The 20,431-nt window shown below is 45.5% G+C and overlaps 2 protein-coding genes across 5 annotated transcripts in view; both read left to right on the forward strand.

Moving 5' to 3' along the window:
- The first annotated feature begins 3,311 nt into the window (after positions 1 to 3,311).
- On the forward strand, positions 3,312 to 4,453 carry LOC106984984 (vomeronasal type-1 receptor 1). Its single transcript, XM_015083201.3, has one exon. It carries the CDS (start codon positions 3,322 to 3,324, stop codon positions 4,243 to 4,245), a length of 924 nt encoding a protein of 307 aa, XP_014938687.1. The 5' UTR covers positions 3,312 to 3,321; the 3' UTR covers positions 4,246 to 4,453.
- Positions 4,454 to 12,063: 7,610 nt separating this feature from the next.
- The window catches only part of LOC113592432 (zinc finger protein 530-like), a 35,466-nt gene continuing 27,098 nt past the window's right edge, over positions 12,064 to 20,431 (forward strand). For 2 of the 4 annotated variants that reach the window (XM_053211140.1, XM_053211138.1), the window contains exons 1-4: positions 12,064 to 12,339; positions 14,906 to 15,032; positions 16,494 to 19,067; positions 20,234 to 20,273. In XM_053211140.1, the coding sequence (XP_053067115.1) occupies positions 12,307 to 12,339; positions 14,906 to 15,032; positions 16,494 to 17,878 (1,545 nt within the window). In that variant the 5' untranslated portion in view covers positions 12,064 to 12,306 and the 3' untranslated portion in view covers positions 17,879 to 19,067; positions 20,234 to 20,273. Of the gene's footprint in view, positions 12,340 to 14,905; positions 15,033 to 16,493; positions 19,068 to 20,230; positions 20,274 to 20,431 lie in introns of all 4 variants that reach the window. The other 2 variants (XM_053211139.1, XM_053211137.1) reach the window with 1 other exon arrangement.

Below are 20,431 nucleotides of genomic sequence, written 5' to 3' on the forward strand. Positions count from 1 at the left end.
TTAATATATGTGTTCTTTTCTCAGAGTTGCCTGTTCTTTTACATTGCCAAAAGAAGCACTGAGATTATTATAATTACCTTTTTTATGTTCTACATGTTTAATTTTTTAAGTTTTATTTTCTATTGGTTTTAGGAGTCTTTCAGTAAAAAATACTACAAAAATGAAAAGGCTTACATTTTTTATTAAGAAGCGTGATAAGGGGCTCCTGGGTGGCTCAGTCAGTTAAGCATCTGATTCTTGACTTCGGCTCAGGTCATGATCTTACAGTTTGTGAGTTTGAGACTGCTTGGGATTCTCTCTCTTTCCCTCTCTCTCTGCCCCTCCCCGGCTTGCTCTCTCTCAAAATAAATAAACTTAAAAAAAGTGTGATAAAAATGTTTTCAGTTCTTAAGTCTGGATACATGCTTGGTAATTTATTCAGGCAAAATTAATGCAAACATACTATATTTTTTCTAAGGGATTTACATTCTTTATGTTTAGATGTAGTATTTATTTTCTCTAAGATTGAAAGCTAGAAATATCTTTTAAGACTTCACCAAATCTCCAAATATTTTAATATTGCATATAAAATCCCACTTCTCCCAGCTAATTCATCATTTAGTGTTATCATACATAAGCCCCTATAAACTTATCCTATAAAAATATTTGCAACCATAATTTGCAAGCTCCTTTTCGCCAATAGAAACCTCTGGTTATACTTTATATACTAAGGCAAGTTGTGTCATTAAATTGTGTGTATTTTTGACATTTGTGGAGGAAATTTAGAAGTGTTAATATTTCTTTGGAATCTTATGAGACAACATACTTAATAGTATGAATTGAATTAGTAAGACTGGAAAAATTTTCATCTAGGACAACAGTCTTCTGATACTAAATGAATACTATGATTGATTTAAAATACAGTGTCTGGTTTTCATTCAGTGTTTTCCTCAGATACTTAGTTTTTAATATTGTTTTCAAAATTCCATTTGTCTTTAACTAATGCATTTTTGCTCATACATTTAAGAAGACCGTTGCCTATCTTAAGGGGAAAAAATGGCTGTCTTGATGTGTGACCATTCTAAATTATATTATTGATCCTAATAACAATTTCTGTGTTTCCAGAGTGTTTCTCAAGTGTGTAACCATTTCAGTTCTTGATCATGGAAACTGAAATACATCTCACAGCTGTTATTCCTGCCTTGTTGAAACAACCATGCCAGGAAGATGGTGACCAGTAAGGTGCTCTACATCATGAACATATTTTCATGAACATGGACACATTCTTCTACTTTGTCATCCAATATTGAAACATTGCATCTGGAAGAAGGAACTGTTCTTGTGAGGAAGTTTCCCCTAAACTGTTGTTGAGTTTTCTATTATTTTGTTTTGTATCTATTTTTACCATGATGGAAAATGTTTTCATTGACATTAATAAGTATCATTTAAAACAGACAAGTTTGGGGGGACTGCCCAGAGATTTCTTACTGTGAAACATAGTCCATACTGCTATTGCAGGAGAAATAGTTGATATTCCCCTTTATCCATTTTCCAGGAATTAACTGCTTCCTCAACATCTTCCAGCAGTTTTGCACTTATTTTTATGTCACTTATATGGATTTGGTTTACATAAATCAATCATTTGGAGTTACACTGTTGTACCAAAACTTTGCAAGGGCACCTTCGTCAGGTGGAATCCTGTGACCTCTAAAAAGTGACCTCAGTGTTCTTTCCTTGCTTCCCTTTTATGACAAGAAGTTTCAGTTGTATCTTGGAAAGTTCCTGCCCTAGACCGCAAATAAGCCCCCCACTTCCCTCAAGACACTCTTTACGTACACAAGAAAATGGATTAAGAGACCATAAACTGGGTGCTAGAAGTAGGCATTGTTACAGCATTGTCCATAATTTCTAATTTTTTTTCAGTTTGCGGAAAAAATGCATATATGTTTAAAATCAAATACTATATGAGTTAATATCAATTGTTCCTACCAAATATGTGTTTTAGTTTTGTTCAAGTTCTTAGGTTATATATTTATTTTTTCCTGACATAGAAAGCTTTATTTTCCATTCATAGTAATATATTTGTTTCCAAAATAGCATCCCAATACTTTTTAGTAAAATACATACACAGACTTTAAGATTTCCTTGCAGGTAGTTTTACCTTAATAGAACTTCCTAGGAAAATAAAGCCAATCCCATATTTTCGAGTCACTCAAAATGTCTCTTTGACATAGAAAGAAAGCCAATGGGGTATTCAGTTACTTCTTAACCTTTGAATTTTGTATTTTAAAACATTAGTTTGCCTTAAAATTGTTTAATAATTATATGATATGTGTACATTTGTACAAATAAAACAGTATAACAAGATTTTTCTCTAAAAACTAGCTTTAAAATCTGCCCCATTCCTATGTATGTTCTGTGGCTACATTTTCATTCCTCCATATACATGGGAAAAAAACCTTTAGCATTCTTTACACAGAGCTCTCCATCTAGCTTTTCATTTCAGAATACATACAGTTTATAACCGTAGGTCAGACTGTAGAGACCCTCCTCACTCAATTTGCAGGCATAGAAAACTCTATTGTGCAGGTGAGCCATGATGTGTTTACTCGGCTCCTGTAGGTAGACCTCCAAAGTGTTTTCAAGTGATGGTGATGGTCACATACTTCATTGTTTTAAGACTTTCTTTTCTTTCTTTTTTTTTTTTTTTAGGAGTTTTAGGTTCACAACAAAATTGAGGAAAGCACAGATATTTCCTTTGTATCTCCTGCCTCCCTACATGTATAGCCTCTTCCATTATTAGCATCACTTACCGGGATGGTACTTTTTTTTTTTTTACCAAGGATGACACTACCTTGATACATTATAATCACCCAAAGTCCAGAGTTTACTTTAGAATTCATTCTTAGTTTTGTAAATTCTGTGGGTGGACAATCCATTACTATAATATCCTACAGTAATATCTATTATTATAATATCACACAGCATATTTTCACTGCCCCCCAAATCCTCTATGCATGCCTATTATCCCCTCCCCTTCCTCTCCAATCCTGGTCGACCACGGATCTTTTAATTGTCTGCATAGTTTTGCTTTTCCAGAGTGTCACATAGTTGGAATCCTACAGTGTGTAGTTTTTTTTCGGAACGGCTTCTTTCACTTAGTAATATGCATTTGACTTTTCTGCGTGTCTTTTCATGGCTTGATAGTTCAATTCATTTTAGTACTGAATAATGTTCCATTGTCTGGATGCACCACAGTTTATCACAAATTTTTTTTTGTTTTTCTTGTACTGCCATTCATCTGGCTTCAACTAAAATCAATGTCTCGTAGATATTGATGCGATGGCTGCCACCAAGTGGGAAATAGGAATCCTCTTCCTCACTCAGCTGGGAGTGGGAATCCTTGCAAACGCCTCTCTCCTGTGTCTTTATAACTTCACACTTGTCACTGGACACAAGGTGAGACCCACAGACTTGATTCTCAATCAACTGGTCTTAGCCAACTCCTTGGTGCTTTTATTGAGAGGGATCCCTCAGGCCATGGCAGCCTTTAGATCAAAATATTTCCTGAATGAGACCGGATGTAAACTTCTTTTCTATTTCCATAGAGTGGCCAGAGGGGTTTCCCTCAGCACTACCACACTTCTCGGTGTCTTTCAGACCATTAAACTATGTTCCAATTTCTCTAGGTGGCTGGAGCTCAGAATAAGATCCCCAATGTTCATTGGTTTCTGCTGTCTCCTTTGCTGGATCCTGCATCTGTTGGTAAATATTTTTGTTCCTATCAAAATGATTAGTCCTATGAGTGGCAAAAATTTTAGTGTGAGAGTAAGTTATGGATACTGTTCCTCACTCAATCCAGACAGATTTCTCCAATTTGTGGTTGTAGCAATATTCTTCATAACTGATTTTGTGTGTTTGAGTCTCATGGCCTGGGCCAGTGGCTCAGTGGTCCTCTTCCTGCTCAGGCACAAACAGCGAGTCCAACACATTCACAGCCACAGCCTTGCTCCCAGACCTTCTCCCGAGGCCAGGGCCACTTGTACCATTTTGATCCTTGTGAGTGCTTTTTTCTTCTTTTACTCACTGTCTTCTCTTTTGTTTGTTTGGATGACTCTATTTGCTATTCCAGGCCAGTGGCTGGTGGATGCCTCCATGTTTTTGTCTTCATGTTTCCCAACATTCAGCCCTTTTGTGCTCATTTTCAGCGATACTCGCATCTCTCGGTTTTGTTTCATTTCTTGGCAAGGAAAACATATTTTCTAATCTGATTGTGACTGTATGACTCTGTTCTCTACATGAAATTAATCATTTCTTCCACCAGCTGTTAGTATTTAAGGGACTAAAAATTTTCAGATGCTTGATATAAATTTATTATTCTGTGTAGAGTGGGGCAGTTAGATCCTGGAAACCACAATCCTATATGAGTCCTAACACGAACGTTATTTATGTGCTTACACAAAGAGTATACTGTTTTAGCTTCATCAGTGGAAAAGTTGATGACATTCTGAAATAGTATAACAGAAGGAAAATTTTGAACTTGGGAAGTGGATAAAATCACTCAGTTTGGGTATTTTTGAGAGGGGTGGGAGAGTCGTAAATTTTATGTAATATTAACTTTGCCATGTAAATAATTTTCAAGTATATAATTCAGTAGCATCAGGTAAATTTGTAATGCTGTGTATCTACTGCCACTATTTCCAAAGTTTTTTTTTTGTAATTTCAAACATAAATTGTGTATCCATTAGGCAATAACTCCCCATTCACCCTTCACTCCAGCCCCTAGGAATCTCTCATCATTCTGTTTTTATGAGCTTGTTTATTCTAGATATTAGTATTCATTGAACCATATCTTTATCCTTCTGTGCCTGGCTTACATCACTTAGCATAATGTTTTCAAGGTTCATTCATCTTATGGCATGTTTCAGCATTTTATTGCTTCTTACCACTAAAAAATATTCCATTGTTTGGGCATGCCACATTTTATCCATTCATCTATTGATGGACGCTGGGTTGTTTCCACTTTCTGGCTGTTGTGATTAATGCTGCTATGAACATGGGTGTACAAGTATAGATTTGAGTCCCTGCTTTCCATTTGCTGCAGTATATGCCCAGGAATGGAATTTTTTTTGGTCAGATGACCTGTCTCTATTAAGCTTAATGAGAAGCCGTATTCTGCCTTCTCACTTTGCAACATTTTATATTCTCATAAGAAGTGTACAAGGGTTCACGTTTCTCCACAGCCTCGGCAACAACTTGTTATTTTACCCTTTTGAAAATAGTCATCTTGGTAGATGTAGATTGGTATCTCATGGTGGTTTCATCTGTATTTCCTTAATGACCTATGGTGTTGACATCTGAAGTAATTTACTCCTGCTGTTTCCATAGTCCTTTTCCTCATTTGTTTTCCCTCTCTTCTGTGTAACTGTATAAACTGTATAAACATGTACTGATACCTACTCCGCTCAGATGAAACTCTGCCTCCTTTCACCTCCTGAAAGCTCTATCCCATTTCTCAAAATGTCCCTCCCAGTCAGGTTTGCAGCACACACGTTAAATTCCTTTCCCCACTCTCTCTTCTGTTCTCCAAATGAAGTCAGGGAAACCCATCTTTCTTCCAGTGACTAAACTCCACGCGGTAAAACCGATATCCAGCAGAAAGCTGACGCCCTCTATTGGAAATAGAGGTAATGTATAAAATGAGTGGAGGCTGTCATTTGGGGATTTTTCTTCCCTCTCTTTCAGCTCACAAAATAACTTCCCTAACTCAAGTGAGTCCTGTTATAGAAGGGGTTCCTCCTGCTTTACATAGGATTTTCCTTCTGCTTTAAATCAGGTCTGAGATTTCATGCTATATGGTTGACCCTTGAACAACACAGGTTCGAATTGCATGGGTCCAGTTATATGTGAATTTTTTTCAATACATACAGTACAGTGCTGTAAGTGTATATGTATATTTGTTTCTTGTTCATTACTAACATTTTTTTCTCTACCTTAATTGGAAGAATACAGTATATAATACAAACAAAAAATGTAATCAACTGTTTATGTTATTGGTAAGGATTCTGGTCAACAGTAGGCTATTAGTAGTTAAATTTTGAGGGAATCAAAAGTTATAGGGATTTCAACTGCCGTGATTGGAGAGGTGGAGAAAGTTGAGGGGCTGGGGAAATGGGAGTTGGGGGTGTCAGCGCTAACCCCTCCTCATTCAAGAGTTAAGTACACTCTGGAATTCCTGTGTGGTCCTGACAAAGTGGGGTATGGGCAGAGAAGAAGCCTTAGAAACCTGCATGAGGTCACAGAGAATTTGGCAGAAAACTAAGGTGCAGGGCAAGGCTGGGAAAGGATAGAAAACAGCTGGCAGGGTGCTGAGAACAGGCTGGAGGATGCACAGGCCTCACAGTGCGGGTAATATTCGAATCCTGACCAGCCAGAGGGGAGACACCCCCCTGAAACACTCTAGATGGTCAGTGGAGACCCTAGAAAGGCCGCACTTTAGGTGTAACAGGGTGCCCTAATATTTATTTATTTATTTATTTATTATTTATTTATTTATTTATTTATATCATATGTCATATCATCTATCATATATCATATGTATCATCCCTTAATCTGAAGAAAGTGCTGGGCTCTCACTGATCCCCCTTTCCTGAGGGAACCTGATTTATTCTTTCCCTCCGCGGACAGATATTCTCATCGGTCAGTGGGTCAGGTGTGATCTGAGGTCGCATCTGACCGGGGACAGCGTGGGCTGGGCACAGAGGGGGTGGAACTTCAGACCCCACAGCGCCCGCTCCCACCCCCCCCACCCTCCGCCAGAGTTCCCCCTTTCCACCCAAGGGGCCTCCAGGGGGCGCCCGCCCGGGTTCCGGGAGCGGCGCAGGCCGCGAGCTGCCCCGAGGGCGCCCCGAAGGACAGCAGGGAGCTGCGGGGTCCTCCCGGCAGGGCTCCCCCGGAACTCTCAGGATCCAGGCGCCGGGTTTCCGCCGCGGATCCCAGGGGCGAAGGCCCCTCCCACTTCGGGCCGCATACCTGGCCTGTGTGCGCGGAGGCCAAATCCCGATCTTTGCGGGCGACCCGCGGGAGGCGCCCTGTTGGCTGGGGTCCGGCGAGTTCTTGGCCCCTGTCGGCGGGAACGGACTGTACACTTTGCCTAAGGCTTCTTCGAGCCTTGGTGCTCGACTCACAGGGGTTGTTTCCGGCCTGGAGGCTGTTCTCTCCCGTCCTGACCCCAGCCCCTAAGCGCCCGGGACTGACTCTGATGCATCGGACTACGGCCACATGACGCGCACATCACACGACAGTCGCTTGCCGTTGGGTCCGTGTGCACCTGCAGTCCCGGGGAGCATCCGAGCCCGGTGGAGTCTGGAGAAATACACGTCTAAACACTTCGGTGATCACCTGCCCACAAGACTCGCAGAAACTGGGTTTCAGCCCACTTGGGGAGCGGAGCTCAGCCTCTGCCCTCGGACAAAGCAGCGCTACTTCCCAGAGACCCTCGCGGGGCCGGTGACCTTTGCTCCGCAGTGACAACTGCGGAGCGCCCCTCGCGGAGACCAGCAGTGGCCCTACACCATCCGAAAAAGCCTTCTGCCCAGCGGAGACGCTAAGCCAATGAGCGTTCCGGATGGAGTGCTTCTGTGTTGGACGTAGGCTGGGGGCGGGGCTTCCGGCGTCGCTACCGTGGTGTCCGCACGCGCACGGCCTGCGGAGTGTGGGGTCCCGCCCAAGGTGATGAGGCCGGAAGACCCGAGTCGGACTTAACTGACTGAGCCACCACGGCGCACCGAAGGCACAAACAGGTTTCTAAATCCCCTCGTGTCTTAAGACTTGTGTGGCATAAGTGCCTGACAGTAAGCATGAGGATTATAATGCAGATTAAGCTTTTGATTGCCAAGGCATCCATTGCAAAGACATCCATCTGAAATACACATATTGCCTACCGTACAACACAGCTACTGACAAAACAACTAAGTTCCTCCTTTAGAAAGCCATGAATAACCTGGAGAACTGATTGCCTTTGGGACCTCGCTTTTCTCTCTTGAAACCCTAGTGTCCAGCCCATTCTTCTTCTTTAAATCCACCTGCAAAACCTGGGCACCCCGCCCTTGGGCACCAATAAAGGCAGAGCCCCGGGTCGGAGCTTCCTCTCTCCCTCTTTACCCTTGACCCGCTATGTGGCCCTTGGCATGACTTGTACCCTCTGGGACCTGTGAGGAAGAAATCTTGTCCTTTGAAGTTCCCTCATGGTTTTTGCTGAAGCGCAACTTGCAGTCATAATAAGAACTGTAAGAGCCAGTCCACCTACCAACATTGGCTCCATGGGGCTCACCACCAGTATGATGGCCCAAGCAAGGACCTCGGGCATTAATAGCAGTAGAGTCACTTTTGATAGGCTGAGACAGACATAAGAGACTTGTGACTGTCCAACTGAGAAATAGTTGGTAATTTTCAAATCTCTTTCTCTGTTTCTCCTTTCCACCCAAAATTAGTGTTGGGATTTCCCTGCACACCGGTCTCTTTTCCTTTCACCTACTCCACCTGAAGTTACCCCCTTGGTCATCTCATCCAGTCTCGTCTTTTCGATACTTAGAAGCTTACAAACTAACAGTGTTCAGAGTTAATCCTGACAACACTGCTCTCGAAAATTCTTGAGATTTGCCTGCCGACTTGACAGCTATATTCACATGCTCAACAGGCATCTTGTACTTACTATGTTGGTGTCTGAATTCCCGATCTTCCCTCCTAACCTGTTTCTACTGCTTTCCCACAATCTCAGCTGATGGCAAGTCCCTCATTCTACTACTGTTCATGTATGAAGTTTGGGAGTCATATTCTGTACCTTTCCTTTGCTCATGCCAATTGAGCAACCCAATTGAAAATCCCTTAGGGATGAAAAGAAATAACTTCAAAACACATCGAGTACCTAATGATACTGTGTCCAGTACTGCCCCAACTTTGATTGCAGACCTCATTACCTCTCACCTAGATGTCTGTGATAAGTCACCCGGCTAGTCATCTATCTGCTGCTAACCTTACCTCTTTTTAGGTTCTCAGCCTGCCTTCTCCTCATTTCTCATTCAGACACTTAGCATGATGTTCCAGTCCCTGTCATGATTCCTCTATCAACCAGGATAAAATGGAAAGTTCTTCCAGTGATCTACAGTGCCTTTCATGATCCAACTGTAGCTTTTACCAAGCCGTTCCTCACTCACATGCTTTCAGTTGCATTATCTTTCTTACTCTGACTGGAACATGAAAGGTCAGCACTGGCCCAAGGCAGCTGTTCTAGCTGTTTCCTCTATGGAACACAAGGCTATACACAGAGTTCACTCCACGGTCTTCAAGCCATTCCTTAAATATGCTTTTATTAGTGGAGCATCCCACTCAATTCTCTTTTTCTCCAGCTTTATTGAGGAATAGTTGACAAACCCTCTTCGATATCACAACCCATCTGCAGTCACTCTCTTGCACTTCTCATCATTGTTATCTTTTTTTTTTCTGTTTCAAAGCACCTGTTCACTTAAAAGATAGTATGTTGTTTATATTTATTTTTATTAATATCCTTAATATGATTATAAGCAACATGAAATATGGTTTGTTATCTCATTTGTTTCCTGACACATTATGCACACCCAATAAAAAGATTAATGTACCACATATACTCAGTAAATGTTTCTTTAATGTTTACTTATTTATTTTGAGGGAGAGAGAGAATCCCAAGCAGGCTCCGTGCTGTCAGCACAGAGCCTGATGCAGGGCTTGAACTCACGAAGCATGAGACCATGACCTGAGTCAAAATCAAGAGTGGGACGCTTAACCGACTGAGGCACCCAGGCGCACCACAATAAATGTTTATTGAAATAACAAAATGAGACACCACTGTCTCCTTGTTCATTTTTATTACCCTGGAAAAGTTTTCTTAATTCTCTTTCTCTGTGTATCCCTCAAATCTGGTATTTTTTTAATGTTTATTTTTGAGAGAGAGAGAGAGAGAATGCACAAGCAGGGGAGGAGCAGAGAGAGACAGGGAGACACAGAATTCAAAGCAGGCTCCAGGCTCTGAGTTGTCAGCACAGATCCTGATGTGGTCTTGAACTCACAAACCATGAGATCATGACCTGAGCTGAAGTCGGACGCTTAACTGACTGAGCCACCCAGGCACCCCTGAAATCTGCTATTTTTAACTGTCCATGGGAATTTTAAAATATCACATTTGGAGAAGCCCTCAGGATGGCAGGAACCCAGAATGCAATCTGCTCACTATTTTACCTTGTTTCATAGAATGGAAGGTCCTTTGGTCACCTGCTATTGATATTTATCTCAATAATACCGGGGAGAATACATATCTTTAATTATTGAGATATGCAGTCACATCAGTTAGAGGTGAAATGATAATAACTTCCCAGAAAGAGATGAGATGACAGATACACAGGCCTTTATTTCAAGGCTCATATACTTATTTTTACATGTATGTGGATACCACCATGACAACCACCATCCTGGCAACAAATGGTGATGTGGTAAATACGATTTCCAGATAAGTGTCAAATTTAAGAAAGAACATATTATGAAAATAATAAAGAAATACTGTCTTGAAAATCAATACTTCTTGCTTGAGTTGGGACATAAATACAAGGAGAGGCACGTGGATGGTGTCTGAGGGACCCAGAGACATGTCATCCTCTTCTACTTGCTTTAGGGCTACCTACTTTTCTGCGTTCTCTCTGATAGCCTGAGTTCATCTTTTGTCTCTGTCCAAACTGACTGATCCTCACAATATCCACTCTGAAGCCTTCATTATGCATGAAGTGAGGATCAGTAAGAAAATGTGTTTAACTCACGGCTGCTCTATAGCCATTGTTGGCATATACATGTTTTTCTTTTCCGGGCATAATTTGCTAATGGAAGTTGGTAGGAGTATTAACTTTTTTTTTCTTTTTTTTACCTTTTACTGATATTTTCCCAGCGCTATCCTGCCACTATCCCTGAATGACTACATAACCATTATTAATGGGTTTCAGTGATTTTCATTTCACAACTGTTTCTGAGATCATCTCAACTCCCCATACAGACACCATCCCTGCAGTAGCAGCAGGAACGATAATAACTTCCCGTCAAATGGATGAGATCTTAGTGTCCCAAACCTTTACTTCATAGTCTGGTATCCTCTTTGCCCACGTGCTCCTATATTGGCGAACACTATAGACACTGTCCTTTTCCAAAATGACATTTGGTAAGTGGCTCTCCTTTTATTATTGTTCTTAAGTTTATTTATTTTGAGAGAGATAGAGCATGAGAAGGGGAGAGGCAGAGAAAGGGAGAGAGAGAGAATCCCAAGCAGGCTTCGCCCTGTCAGCACAGTTGTCTCTTCTTTTAAATACTCGCCAGATTCCTAAAAGGAATTAAATGTGGCTAAGGATAGGTAGTAACAGATATTATGGATACAAACCCGTGTTCCTCAGTGAGTTGGACACAATCACTACCTATACGGCCAGCAGAGAGATTTTCTGTGGGAACCAACAACAGAGTTCACCTTTGTCCTCCTGCTCTACGGCAGTCTAACACTTTGTTTCCTCTCTGTCCTGTCCCTGTGCGGAGTCTTTTTCTTTTGTTCCTGACCCAGCGTACTGAAACTCACAAAGCTGACTCTAACGTTTCGGGCTAGAGGCATTTGAAAAGACAGAAGATAAACTATTAGGCTCCACGTTTTGTGTCTGCACGACTCTGTGGAATGGACTGAGTCACTGGGAGCATCTGAAATAATACTTCTAGAATCCGAGAAAATACTAAGCTTCAAGGAGTCCGAAATAACTTCTCTAAACACCTAGGTGATCAGCTGCCCACGACACTCCTCAGAAATCTAAGAGCAGCCCCTTAAAGGAGCGAGGCCCCTCCCCCGCCCTTGAGAGACGGAGACACCACCTCTCAGCACCTCTCCCTCCTAGTCTGCGGGTGAGGGGCGCCCCGCGCCAGGGCTTTTCATGCTGTGAGAACTACACTACCCAGAGGACGCTGCGCCGGGCGTCGTCGTCGTTTAGCCAATAGAGGCTCACGAGAAGGGCAATTCCGTGTGTTCCCATCGTGTCGGGGCGGGACTTCCGGCGTCCTCCTCGTGGCGGTAGTTTTGGCTGCTCTGAGCTGTATGTGCTGGGTCACGGACTCCTGAGTTCGGGTGGAGACTGAGGGGACCGAGAAGGCGCGAGGGGAGGCGCTGTCCCCGCCGCGCAGACTGGCGTCCGCGACTCCTCAACGCCGCCCGGGCTGCCCCGCGCCGGGGCCGGGACGGGGACCGCTGGCCCGGGTGTCCGCTCCGCCCAGAGTCAGATGGCGGCGACCGCGCGCAGGGACCCGGCTCAGGTAAACGCGCGCCCCCCGGGCCCTCTCCCCCCGCCCCAGACCCTCCAGGCCCGAGCGCGGGGCGCCTGCTCGCGTCCCTGCTGTCCAGGTACCGGTGTCCGGGCCGGGGAGGCGCTCGCGTGTGGGGACCCTGTGTCTGAGCGCTGGCACGACAGGGTGCGGGAGCGGGCTGCAGGGGAGGGGGCCGGCTAGTGCAGGGCTGAAGGGGGCGCCGAGGGGGAGGAATTAGGGGGTGTGGGGTCCTCCCTCTGCCCTCAGGGGAACAGAGGGTGTGCGGCGGGGTCACGGGGGGACTGGCAGGTGGCCATCAGAGGCTGGGAGCCATTGAGAATTGTGAACAGGAAAGGCCTCACCTGAATTAGCCTTTTTAAAAAGTTTTTACAAGGTGCTAAAGGGACCAGACCGGAGGAAGGATGATAATAGGAAGCACAGGGAGGATTTGGTTCCTGTCCAAGGTCATATAGTTGTAAGACTCAGCTCTGGGGACTGAGGATCAGAGAGACTGTAGTTATCCCAGGTCACCTGGCTCCAGGGCCGGGCAGGGGTGCAGGGTAGCCCGGAGCCCATGGAGCCCTGCCATGGTCACCTGCCTCTCCGAACTTTCCTCTTCACACAGACTGTTATCAGTACAGAAGCACTTATGAACCCTGCAGAGGTGAGTGAGTGGATGGTGTTCCAGAACCTCACTGGTCCTGATTCCTCTCTTTATCTCTGTGATTGTGGTGTCCTGACACTCTTCATTTGTCATTCTTCCAGGCCTGGGGACTGGGAACAGGTTCTAAGCCCAGGGTCCTCAGAGCAGGCTGGGGGTTCTGTGGAGTGGTTCCTGTTGCTGGCAGCCAATAGAATGAGGTGTGGAGGACGGTTGCCCCAGTATTGTACCAGTGTCTGCAGGCCTTTGGAGGGGAGACTGAGCTGAACAAGGGTAGCTCAGTGTCCTTTCTCATGGGAACAGAGAGCACAGGGGCAGGAGTCAGACCTGGGATGGCCCCCTGAGAAGTTGGGTGTCTACTCTGGAGATGGTGGGAACAGTGGGAGCTTTGGAGCAGAGGAGGGATCTGTTCAAGCTCTTATGCTTCCTGCGGCTGCAGCACAGAGAACAGACTGGGCGAGTGAGCGAAGTGGCAGGAAGACCAGGGAGGAGGGTACTGCAGTAGTCCAGTGAGCGCTGATGATGTGGACCAGTGTGGTGGCCTTGGAGGGGGTAGAGATGGCTGGATTCTGAATCAGGTTTTTTCAGTAGACCTATGATTTTCTGATTTTGAAGGTGAGAGAGAAGAAAGTAGAAGGGTTTCTTAAGAAACCCTCCTGACCTAATCAAAATCTGATCACCACCCCAAAAGGCCCCACCTCCAAATCTCCAAATTCCATCACACTGGGGGTTAGGGCTCCAAACATACCACTTTTGGGAGAATGCGTACGTTCGGTCCATAACACAGTGGGTCACGTTGACGAGGGGTAATCCCAGTCATGACGATGTTAATAGTAGCCTCGGAAGGGGTGAGTGAGGTCAGAGGCTGGTCTCGTGCCTGGTCACCTAGTTGGGGGGTGCAGACCAGTGTCTGTGTGTGGGTCAGTGAAAGAGAGGAGTGGTGGGAACAGTGTGGGAGAGTGGATGACCTGATGGGAGCAAGGCTTCTGGGAGGTGGGTGCACATGAGATGATGCAGGAGTGTGGGAGTAATGGAGGCAACATGGTGGTGAGGCCAGGACTGCTGCTTACTCACCGCTCTGGGGTCACCAGGACTTTGTTGTGACCTTGGTGTGCCTGGGGACTTTCGGTCGGGCAGGTGGATTAGCTCGGGGGCCAAGTGCTCATGTAGGAGAATCTCTGGACCTGGGGTGGAAAGGCTCTGGGACTGGCTCTGGATGAGGGTTGGAGAGAGCCGATCAAGTGCAGCATGAGTGGAGGAGGGTCATGAGTGCTGAGATCCACAAGTGGTTCCGTGTGGCTGCGGTTGAAGCGAGGAGCTGTCAGGCAGGGAGACCTACGGGCAGGACTCTGGGCTGCCTCTGGCAGTGGGGACCATTGGAGGTGTGCTGCTGTAGTTCTGGAACGTGTTTGAATTTGCCAGACTCTGTGCCATGGAAGAAGGATGGGGGGTGCCTGTGGTACAGAGCAGGGAGAACTAGGAGAGAGTAGGAAGTGAAGGCCCGAGGGCCCTGGCCTTGAGAACATAAGAGAGAAATGGGAGCCCACACCCTTGGTTACGTCTGGGACATCTGATCTGAAGAATTGCTTAACAAGAGAGTGTGTCCCTCTTGGGGAACTTGGCAGGGCGGTCTCAGAGAAGGCCTGGCCTGGTGAGTGGCAGCTGCTGGAAGGGGCCTGACATCAGAGTTTTGGTATCGTCTACCTGCCCACCTGCCTGTCTTTGCTGTGGGTGGACATGGTGATCAAAGGGACCAGAAGGAGACAGTGTGCATCAGATGCCCCAGGGCCTGGTATCTTCTCTGAGATGGGGACGTGGGGAGGTGGGTGAGCAGGGGAAGGATGAGTGGGTGGATGAACTTGGGAATCTTAGGGGAGAAGCTGATTATGGAATGAACTGTCCCCACTCTGGCAGAGTTGTGTGACTTTCGAGGACGTGGCCGTGTACTTCTCCCAGGAGGAGTGGGGGCTCCTTGATGAGGCTCAGAGGTTCCTGTACCACGACGTGATGCTAGAGACCTTTGCGCTTGCAACATCCCTGGGTAAGGCCTTCATCTTCCTCTCAGTGTTGTGAGCTGCTCTTTCTCCCTCTCCCAGAGCTAAACCTTGGCCTCTGCTAACTTCCCCACTTCCTTGGCATGTGTGCTGTGGGTGCCAGTGCTAAGCTATGTTCACTGCCCCAAGCGGTGCCCTCAGCAAGCCGCCCTAATACCTGCTACCCCACTGTGTGCAGGGAAGGGTCTGGGAATCTGGGAGTCCCACAGTCACCCGAATGGATCTCACATTGCTCACCCTCTCCCTGGTGGGATGACTGTGTCCAGATTCGTGGCATCTTGTGCCCCAGGTTCTGCCTCCTCCTTTTTTTTTTTTAAATTGAGATATAATTGATATGCGACATATTGGTTTTAGGCATACAGTGTAATGATTTGATACTTGTATATGTTGTAGAATGCTTACTACATTACGTGTAATGAACGTTCATCACCATACAGAGTTGCAGATATTTTTTCCTTGTGATGAGAACTTTTAAAGATTTCCTTATGATTGCCTATATCAGGAATTGTAAACATCGTCATGGTCCCTACTTATGTGGTCCTTAGACCTTTCTTGAAAGACCGTCCTTTGAGATTTTAATTGCAGTGTTCCTTTCTGTGGTCCGATATTTCCTAGTTGCTCTGGGCTGGTGCTGACCCCTCACCTGTCCTGTCTTTCCCTAAGGACTTGCCTCACTCAGGTCCTACGTACGTAGTTCTCCAACTGGGAGTCTGAGGAGGGTGCTGGCTGCTTCGCAGGGTGGACTTGGCCCGGCGGTCTCAGAGAAGGCCTGGCCTGGTGAGTGGCAGCTGCTGGAAGGGGCCTGACATCAGGGCTGTGTTTAAAGTATACCAGGAACCCGCCCTGTGTTCACCAGCGTTTCGGTGCAGGTGCCACTGGACACATCATTTCTACACCTTTTTTCTGCATACTCTACGCTTTTCTGACTCTGAGTCACATTCCATCTGTGACTTCCATTCCTGGCTGTCCCCGGCTTTCTGACCTCCATCACTTGTTCCTCTCCACCACGTGGTCTGCAGTTCTGTACGTAATGTGTTGTGACGTGTGCACATATCCTTAAATTGTCCTTGAACACCAGATACTCAGTTCCACTGGTATTTCCCTGGGCCTGGGCAGAACCATCGTTCTCAGTAGCGTGGACTTGTCCCCAGACAACAAGTTCCTGCTGAAGGCTGTTGGCACAGGAGTGAATTAGTGATCCTGCCTCCCCTCCCTGTGTGGCACCCCCTATTTGTGCCCTTTGTCCCAAAAGGTCTCCCTCATTCTGTCATCTTTAGAGGCCCAGTACTGCAAAGCAGCCCTCCCTTCAAATTGGTGCCCCATTCTGAAATTATACCCGTGGATTCTGTCTTTGGTTTGAATGTATATTTTTGACACACATTTTTGATGGGACTTCCTTCTCTTCCTCAGAGGTAAAGTATACTTTATCAGCATTTCTCTGCTTTCAGATTGTTGGTGTGGAGCAGAGAATGAGGAAGTACCTTCTGAGCAGAGTGTTTCTGTAGAAAGAGTGTCACAGGTCAGGACTTCTAAGACAGGTTTGTCAATCCAGAAGACTCACCTCTGTGAGAATTGTGTCCCAGTCTTGAAAGACAATTTGCAACCTTCTGAGCTCCGAGCGGCATATTCTGGGCAGACATCATACTTGGGTGGGGCGACCAGAGGCTTCTGGTTTGGTGCAAACCTTCACCAGTATCAAAAGCATGACAGTGGAGAGAAAATGTTCAAAATGGATATGGACAGTGCCTTGTTAGTGACGAGCTGCAGATTCCGCGTGTCAGCGAGGCCCTTTGCCAGTGGGGAAGGTGGAAAGGACTTTCTAGCTCCCTCAGGCCTTCTCCAGTACCTGGATATGCCCAATAGCGAGAAGCCCCAGAGCAGCATTGAGTGTGGGGAGCCCTTTACCAGCGGAATAAGTCACAAGTGGATCAAATGCAGGAGAGCTTTCAGCAACACTCACGCTCTTGACCACCAGAGATTCCACGATGGAGAAGGTCTTGAAGAATGTAGCAAATGTGGAAAAGACGTCCGCTGTAAATACAGACCTTTTCAGCACCAGAAAATTCACACCGAAGAAAGATCTTACAAGTGTAGTGAATGTGGGAGGTTCTTTAGTCGCAAAACCCATCTCATTCGACACTGGAGAGTTCACACTGGAGCAAAGCCTTATGAGTGCATAGAATGTGGCAGATCTTTCAGCCAGAAATCTGACCTCATTCAACACCAAAGAGTTCATACTGGAGAGAGGCCGTACGAGTGCAGTGAATGTGGGAAGTCCTTTATCCAAAAATCTATCCTTATTAAACACCTGAGAGTTCATACTAACGAAAGGCCTTACAAATGCATTGAATGTGGGAAATCATTTACCCAAAGTTCTGGCCTTCTTCGCCACAAGAGAGCTCACGCTAGAGCAAGGCCTTATGAATGCACTGAATGTGGGAAATCATTTAGTTGTAAAACCCACCTCATGAGACACTGGAGAGTTCACACTGGAGTAAGGCCTTATGATTGCACTGAATGTGGGAAATCTTTTAGTGAGAAATCTGTCCTCATTCAACACCAAAGAGTTCACACTGGAGAAAGGCCTTATGAGTGCAATGAATGTGGGAAATCCTTTAGCCAGAAATCTGTCCTCATTCAACACCAAAGAGTTCACACTGGAGAAAAGCCATATGAATGCAGTGAATGTGGGAAATCCTTCAGCCGTAAAACCCACCTTGTTCGACACCAGACAGTTCACTCTGGAGCAAAGCCTTATGAGTGCAATGAGTGTGGGAAATCTTTTAGCCAGAGCTCTGGCCTCCTTCGACATAGGAGAGCTCACCTGCAGTGAATGAGAAATCCTTTAGCTGCAAACTGAGCTCAGTCAACACCAAAGAGTTCACACAAAGTGAAACAGATGCAGAGAATGTGCCCTTTCCTTACTTAGTTTAATTGTGGTGGAGGAAAGCCTCTTGAGCCATCTGCCTGAACTGAATTTTATAGATCTGAAAACATCTACAGACTGGAGATTTCCCTGTAAGTTTCAGTTATGCGGGAAGCATGTACAACCTGTCCAAGCTCCTTGCCAGGTTGATGTCACTGCCAGTTTCAGTGGCAGCAGCCACTTCAGCTCTACCACGTGACCAGTCCCCACAGTGTGCGTCAGTCACCTTGGTCTGCTTGTCAAAGCTGACCTCTGCTCTCCCATGTGCTAGAGGAAATCAAGAGTATCCTGAGCCTTATGAGATCTTCATTCCCTTCTCTCTTGACAAGTTAGCACATGGACTTGACCCTCTGTTGGCCTCTAGAACACTATCTGGGTTCTGCTGATGGCCTGCGCAGAAGAACTAGCTTTTTGAGAGATCTAACTGGTCTCAGGGAGTGCTCTTGATGAGGTTTTCCAGCTTCCAAGTCATTGAACCGGAAACTCGCACAGCTTTGGCTGGTTTGTGCAATAATAAAGGCCTTTCTGTTTAAGCACCTTTAATCTTAGAAACTCTGTCCACAGTGTAGGGTAGCTTGAAGGACTGCCAACTTGAAGTGGAAAGTTGTGAGGGGATGCAAACGTTGGGTGCCTCAGAGGGGACAGTGTGATGGTAGAGTGTAGTGCTCTCCAGTTGTATCATAGTCTGCGTTGCTGCCAGGACCTCCTAGGAAAGACTGCTCTGTGGTCCTGAGTTTTTGCCTGGATGCCAGAGGTCACCCTGAGAAAGGGGCAGTTGTGACAACACCCGTGCTTTTGGAGACAACGTGAATTTTTCCTTGTTCACGGGATACCTCAGTGCCCAGCAGTGCTGAGGAAAATCAGCCCCAGGTCCTGCAGAGGAGCTGTGCACCCTGATACCCAGAGCTCAGTAGGCCAGTGTTGCTGGCTGTAAGACTGCAGGGGCAAGGGAACCCATAACTGGCACAGAAACACCATCAATAGAGCGTGGAGGAGACTGCCGCAGGATACATGGAGTGCGCCTCTCCCGGGTGTGCACCCACAGGTGTTTCGGTGACTGCAGGCTGCGAGTGTACAGAAATCTCAGGATCTCCAGGTGGGTTTATCTTGTGTAGCTGAAGTCACTGGCAGACCAGGGGTTTCGTGGGTTCCTGTAGCCAATCTGAGCTGTTAACCTCAAGGCCGTTGCTGTACAGTCAACCTAAGAAGGCAGGGGAGAAGGGAGATCCTGTACTCTGGGGATATGCCTATTGTGACCCAGCTAGCAATGCCCTTACTCTAGTGGAAATGGCTTTCACTGTTGGCCAGTATTAACTGCCACTGAGGAAAGGCTGACCCTCAGGCATGAGTGAGACAGTGGAGTCAATACAGAGTTCCCAGACCTGATGTTCCGAAGGGTGGGAGATTTGGATTTTTATTGTGAACCACTTCTGAAAGCTGTATTAAGTTAAGGCATAATAAACATAGACTAAATTGAACGTATTTTAAGCATTACAACATGGTAAGTTTTGACCTGTGTACACTTAGGAAACCGTCACTGTTAGCAGTGATAATGAGCATGTCTGTCACCTGCATGTTTTCCTTTCTCCCTTTTGTAATCTCTCTCTGGCCCTCCAGGCAACCATTGATTTGCATTCTTTTAAAATTGATTGCATTTTTTGGGGCGCCTGCGTGGCTCGGTCAGTTAAGCGTCTGACTTCGGCTCAGGTCATGATCTCACGGTCCATGAGTTCGAGCCCCGCGTCGGGCTCTGTGCTGACAGCTCAGAGCCTGGAGCCTGCTTCAGATTCTGTGTCTCCCTCTCTCTCTGAGCCTCCCCTGTTCATGCTCTGTCTCAAAAATAAATAAATGTTTAAAAAAAAATGAAAATTGATTGCATTTTCTAGAATTTTATGATTAACCATAAAGTGTTTGCTCTTTTTTTCTGTTTTCTTGATGCGGCGTTGAGAATCCTAAATGGCGCCTGTATGAATCATTTATTCTAATTTCTGAGTAGCTTTCTCTTTGATGTGTCATCAGCTGCATTTATCCATTCATCTGTTGATGGATATTTGGATTATTTCCAGTGTTGAGTTTTTGCAGATAAAGCTGGTGTAAACATTTGTTTATAATTCTTTATATGGATATGTGTTTCATTTCTCCTATTTTAATGACTCCTAGTGCACTGCCTGAGTCATGGGGTAGGTAGATATTTAACTCCTTTTTAAAAATTGCCAAGCAGTGATCTAAAATGGTTGTGTCTTTTTGCATTTCCACCAGCAGCGTGTGAGACTTCCAACTCCTTCACCCTTGTCAGTGCCTGGTAAGATTGACTTTTTAATTTCACCTTTTTAAAATAAGTATTGTTATCTCATTTGTTTTCATTGTATTTCCCTAAGGATTTATGGTGTTGAGCATTATTTCATGTGTTTGCTGTTTATCGTTTTTAGTAAACTGCCTCTTCTTAGCTGTGGACTATTT

Source organism: Acinonyx jubatus, chromosome E2 (genome assembly GCF_027475565.1).
Source record: "Acinonyx jubatus isolate Ajub_Pintada_27869175 chromosome E2, VMU_Ajub_asm_v1.0, whole genome shotgun sequence".
Classification (NCBI taxonomy): Eukaryota; Metazoa; Chordata; class Mammalia; order Carnivora; family Felidae; genus Acinonyx; species Acinonyx jubatus.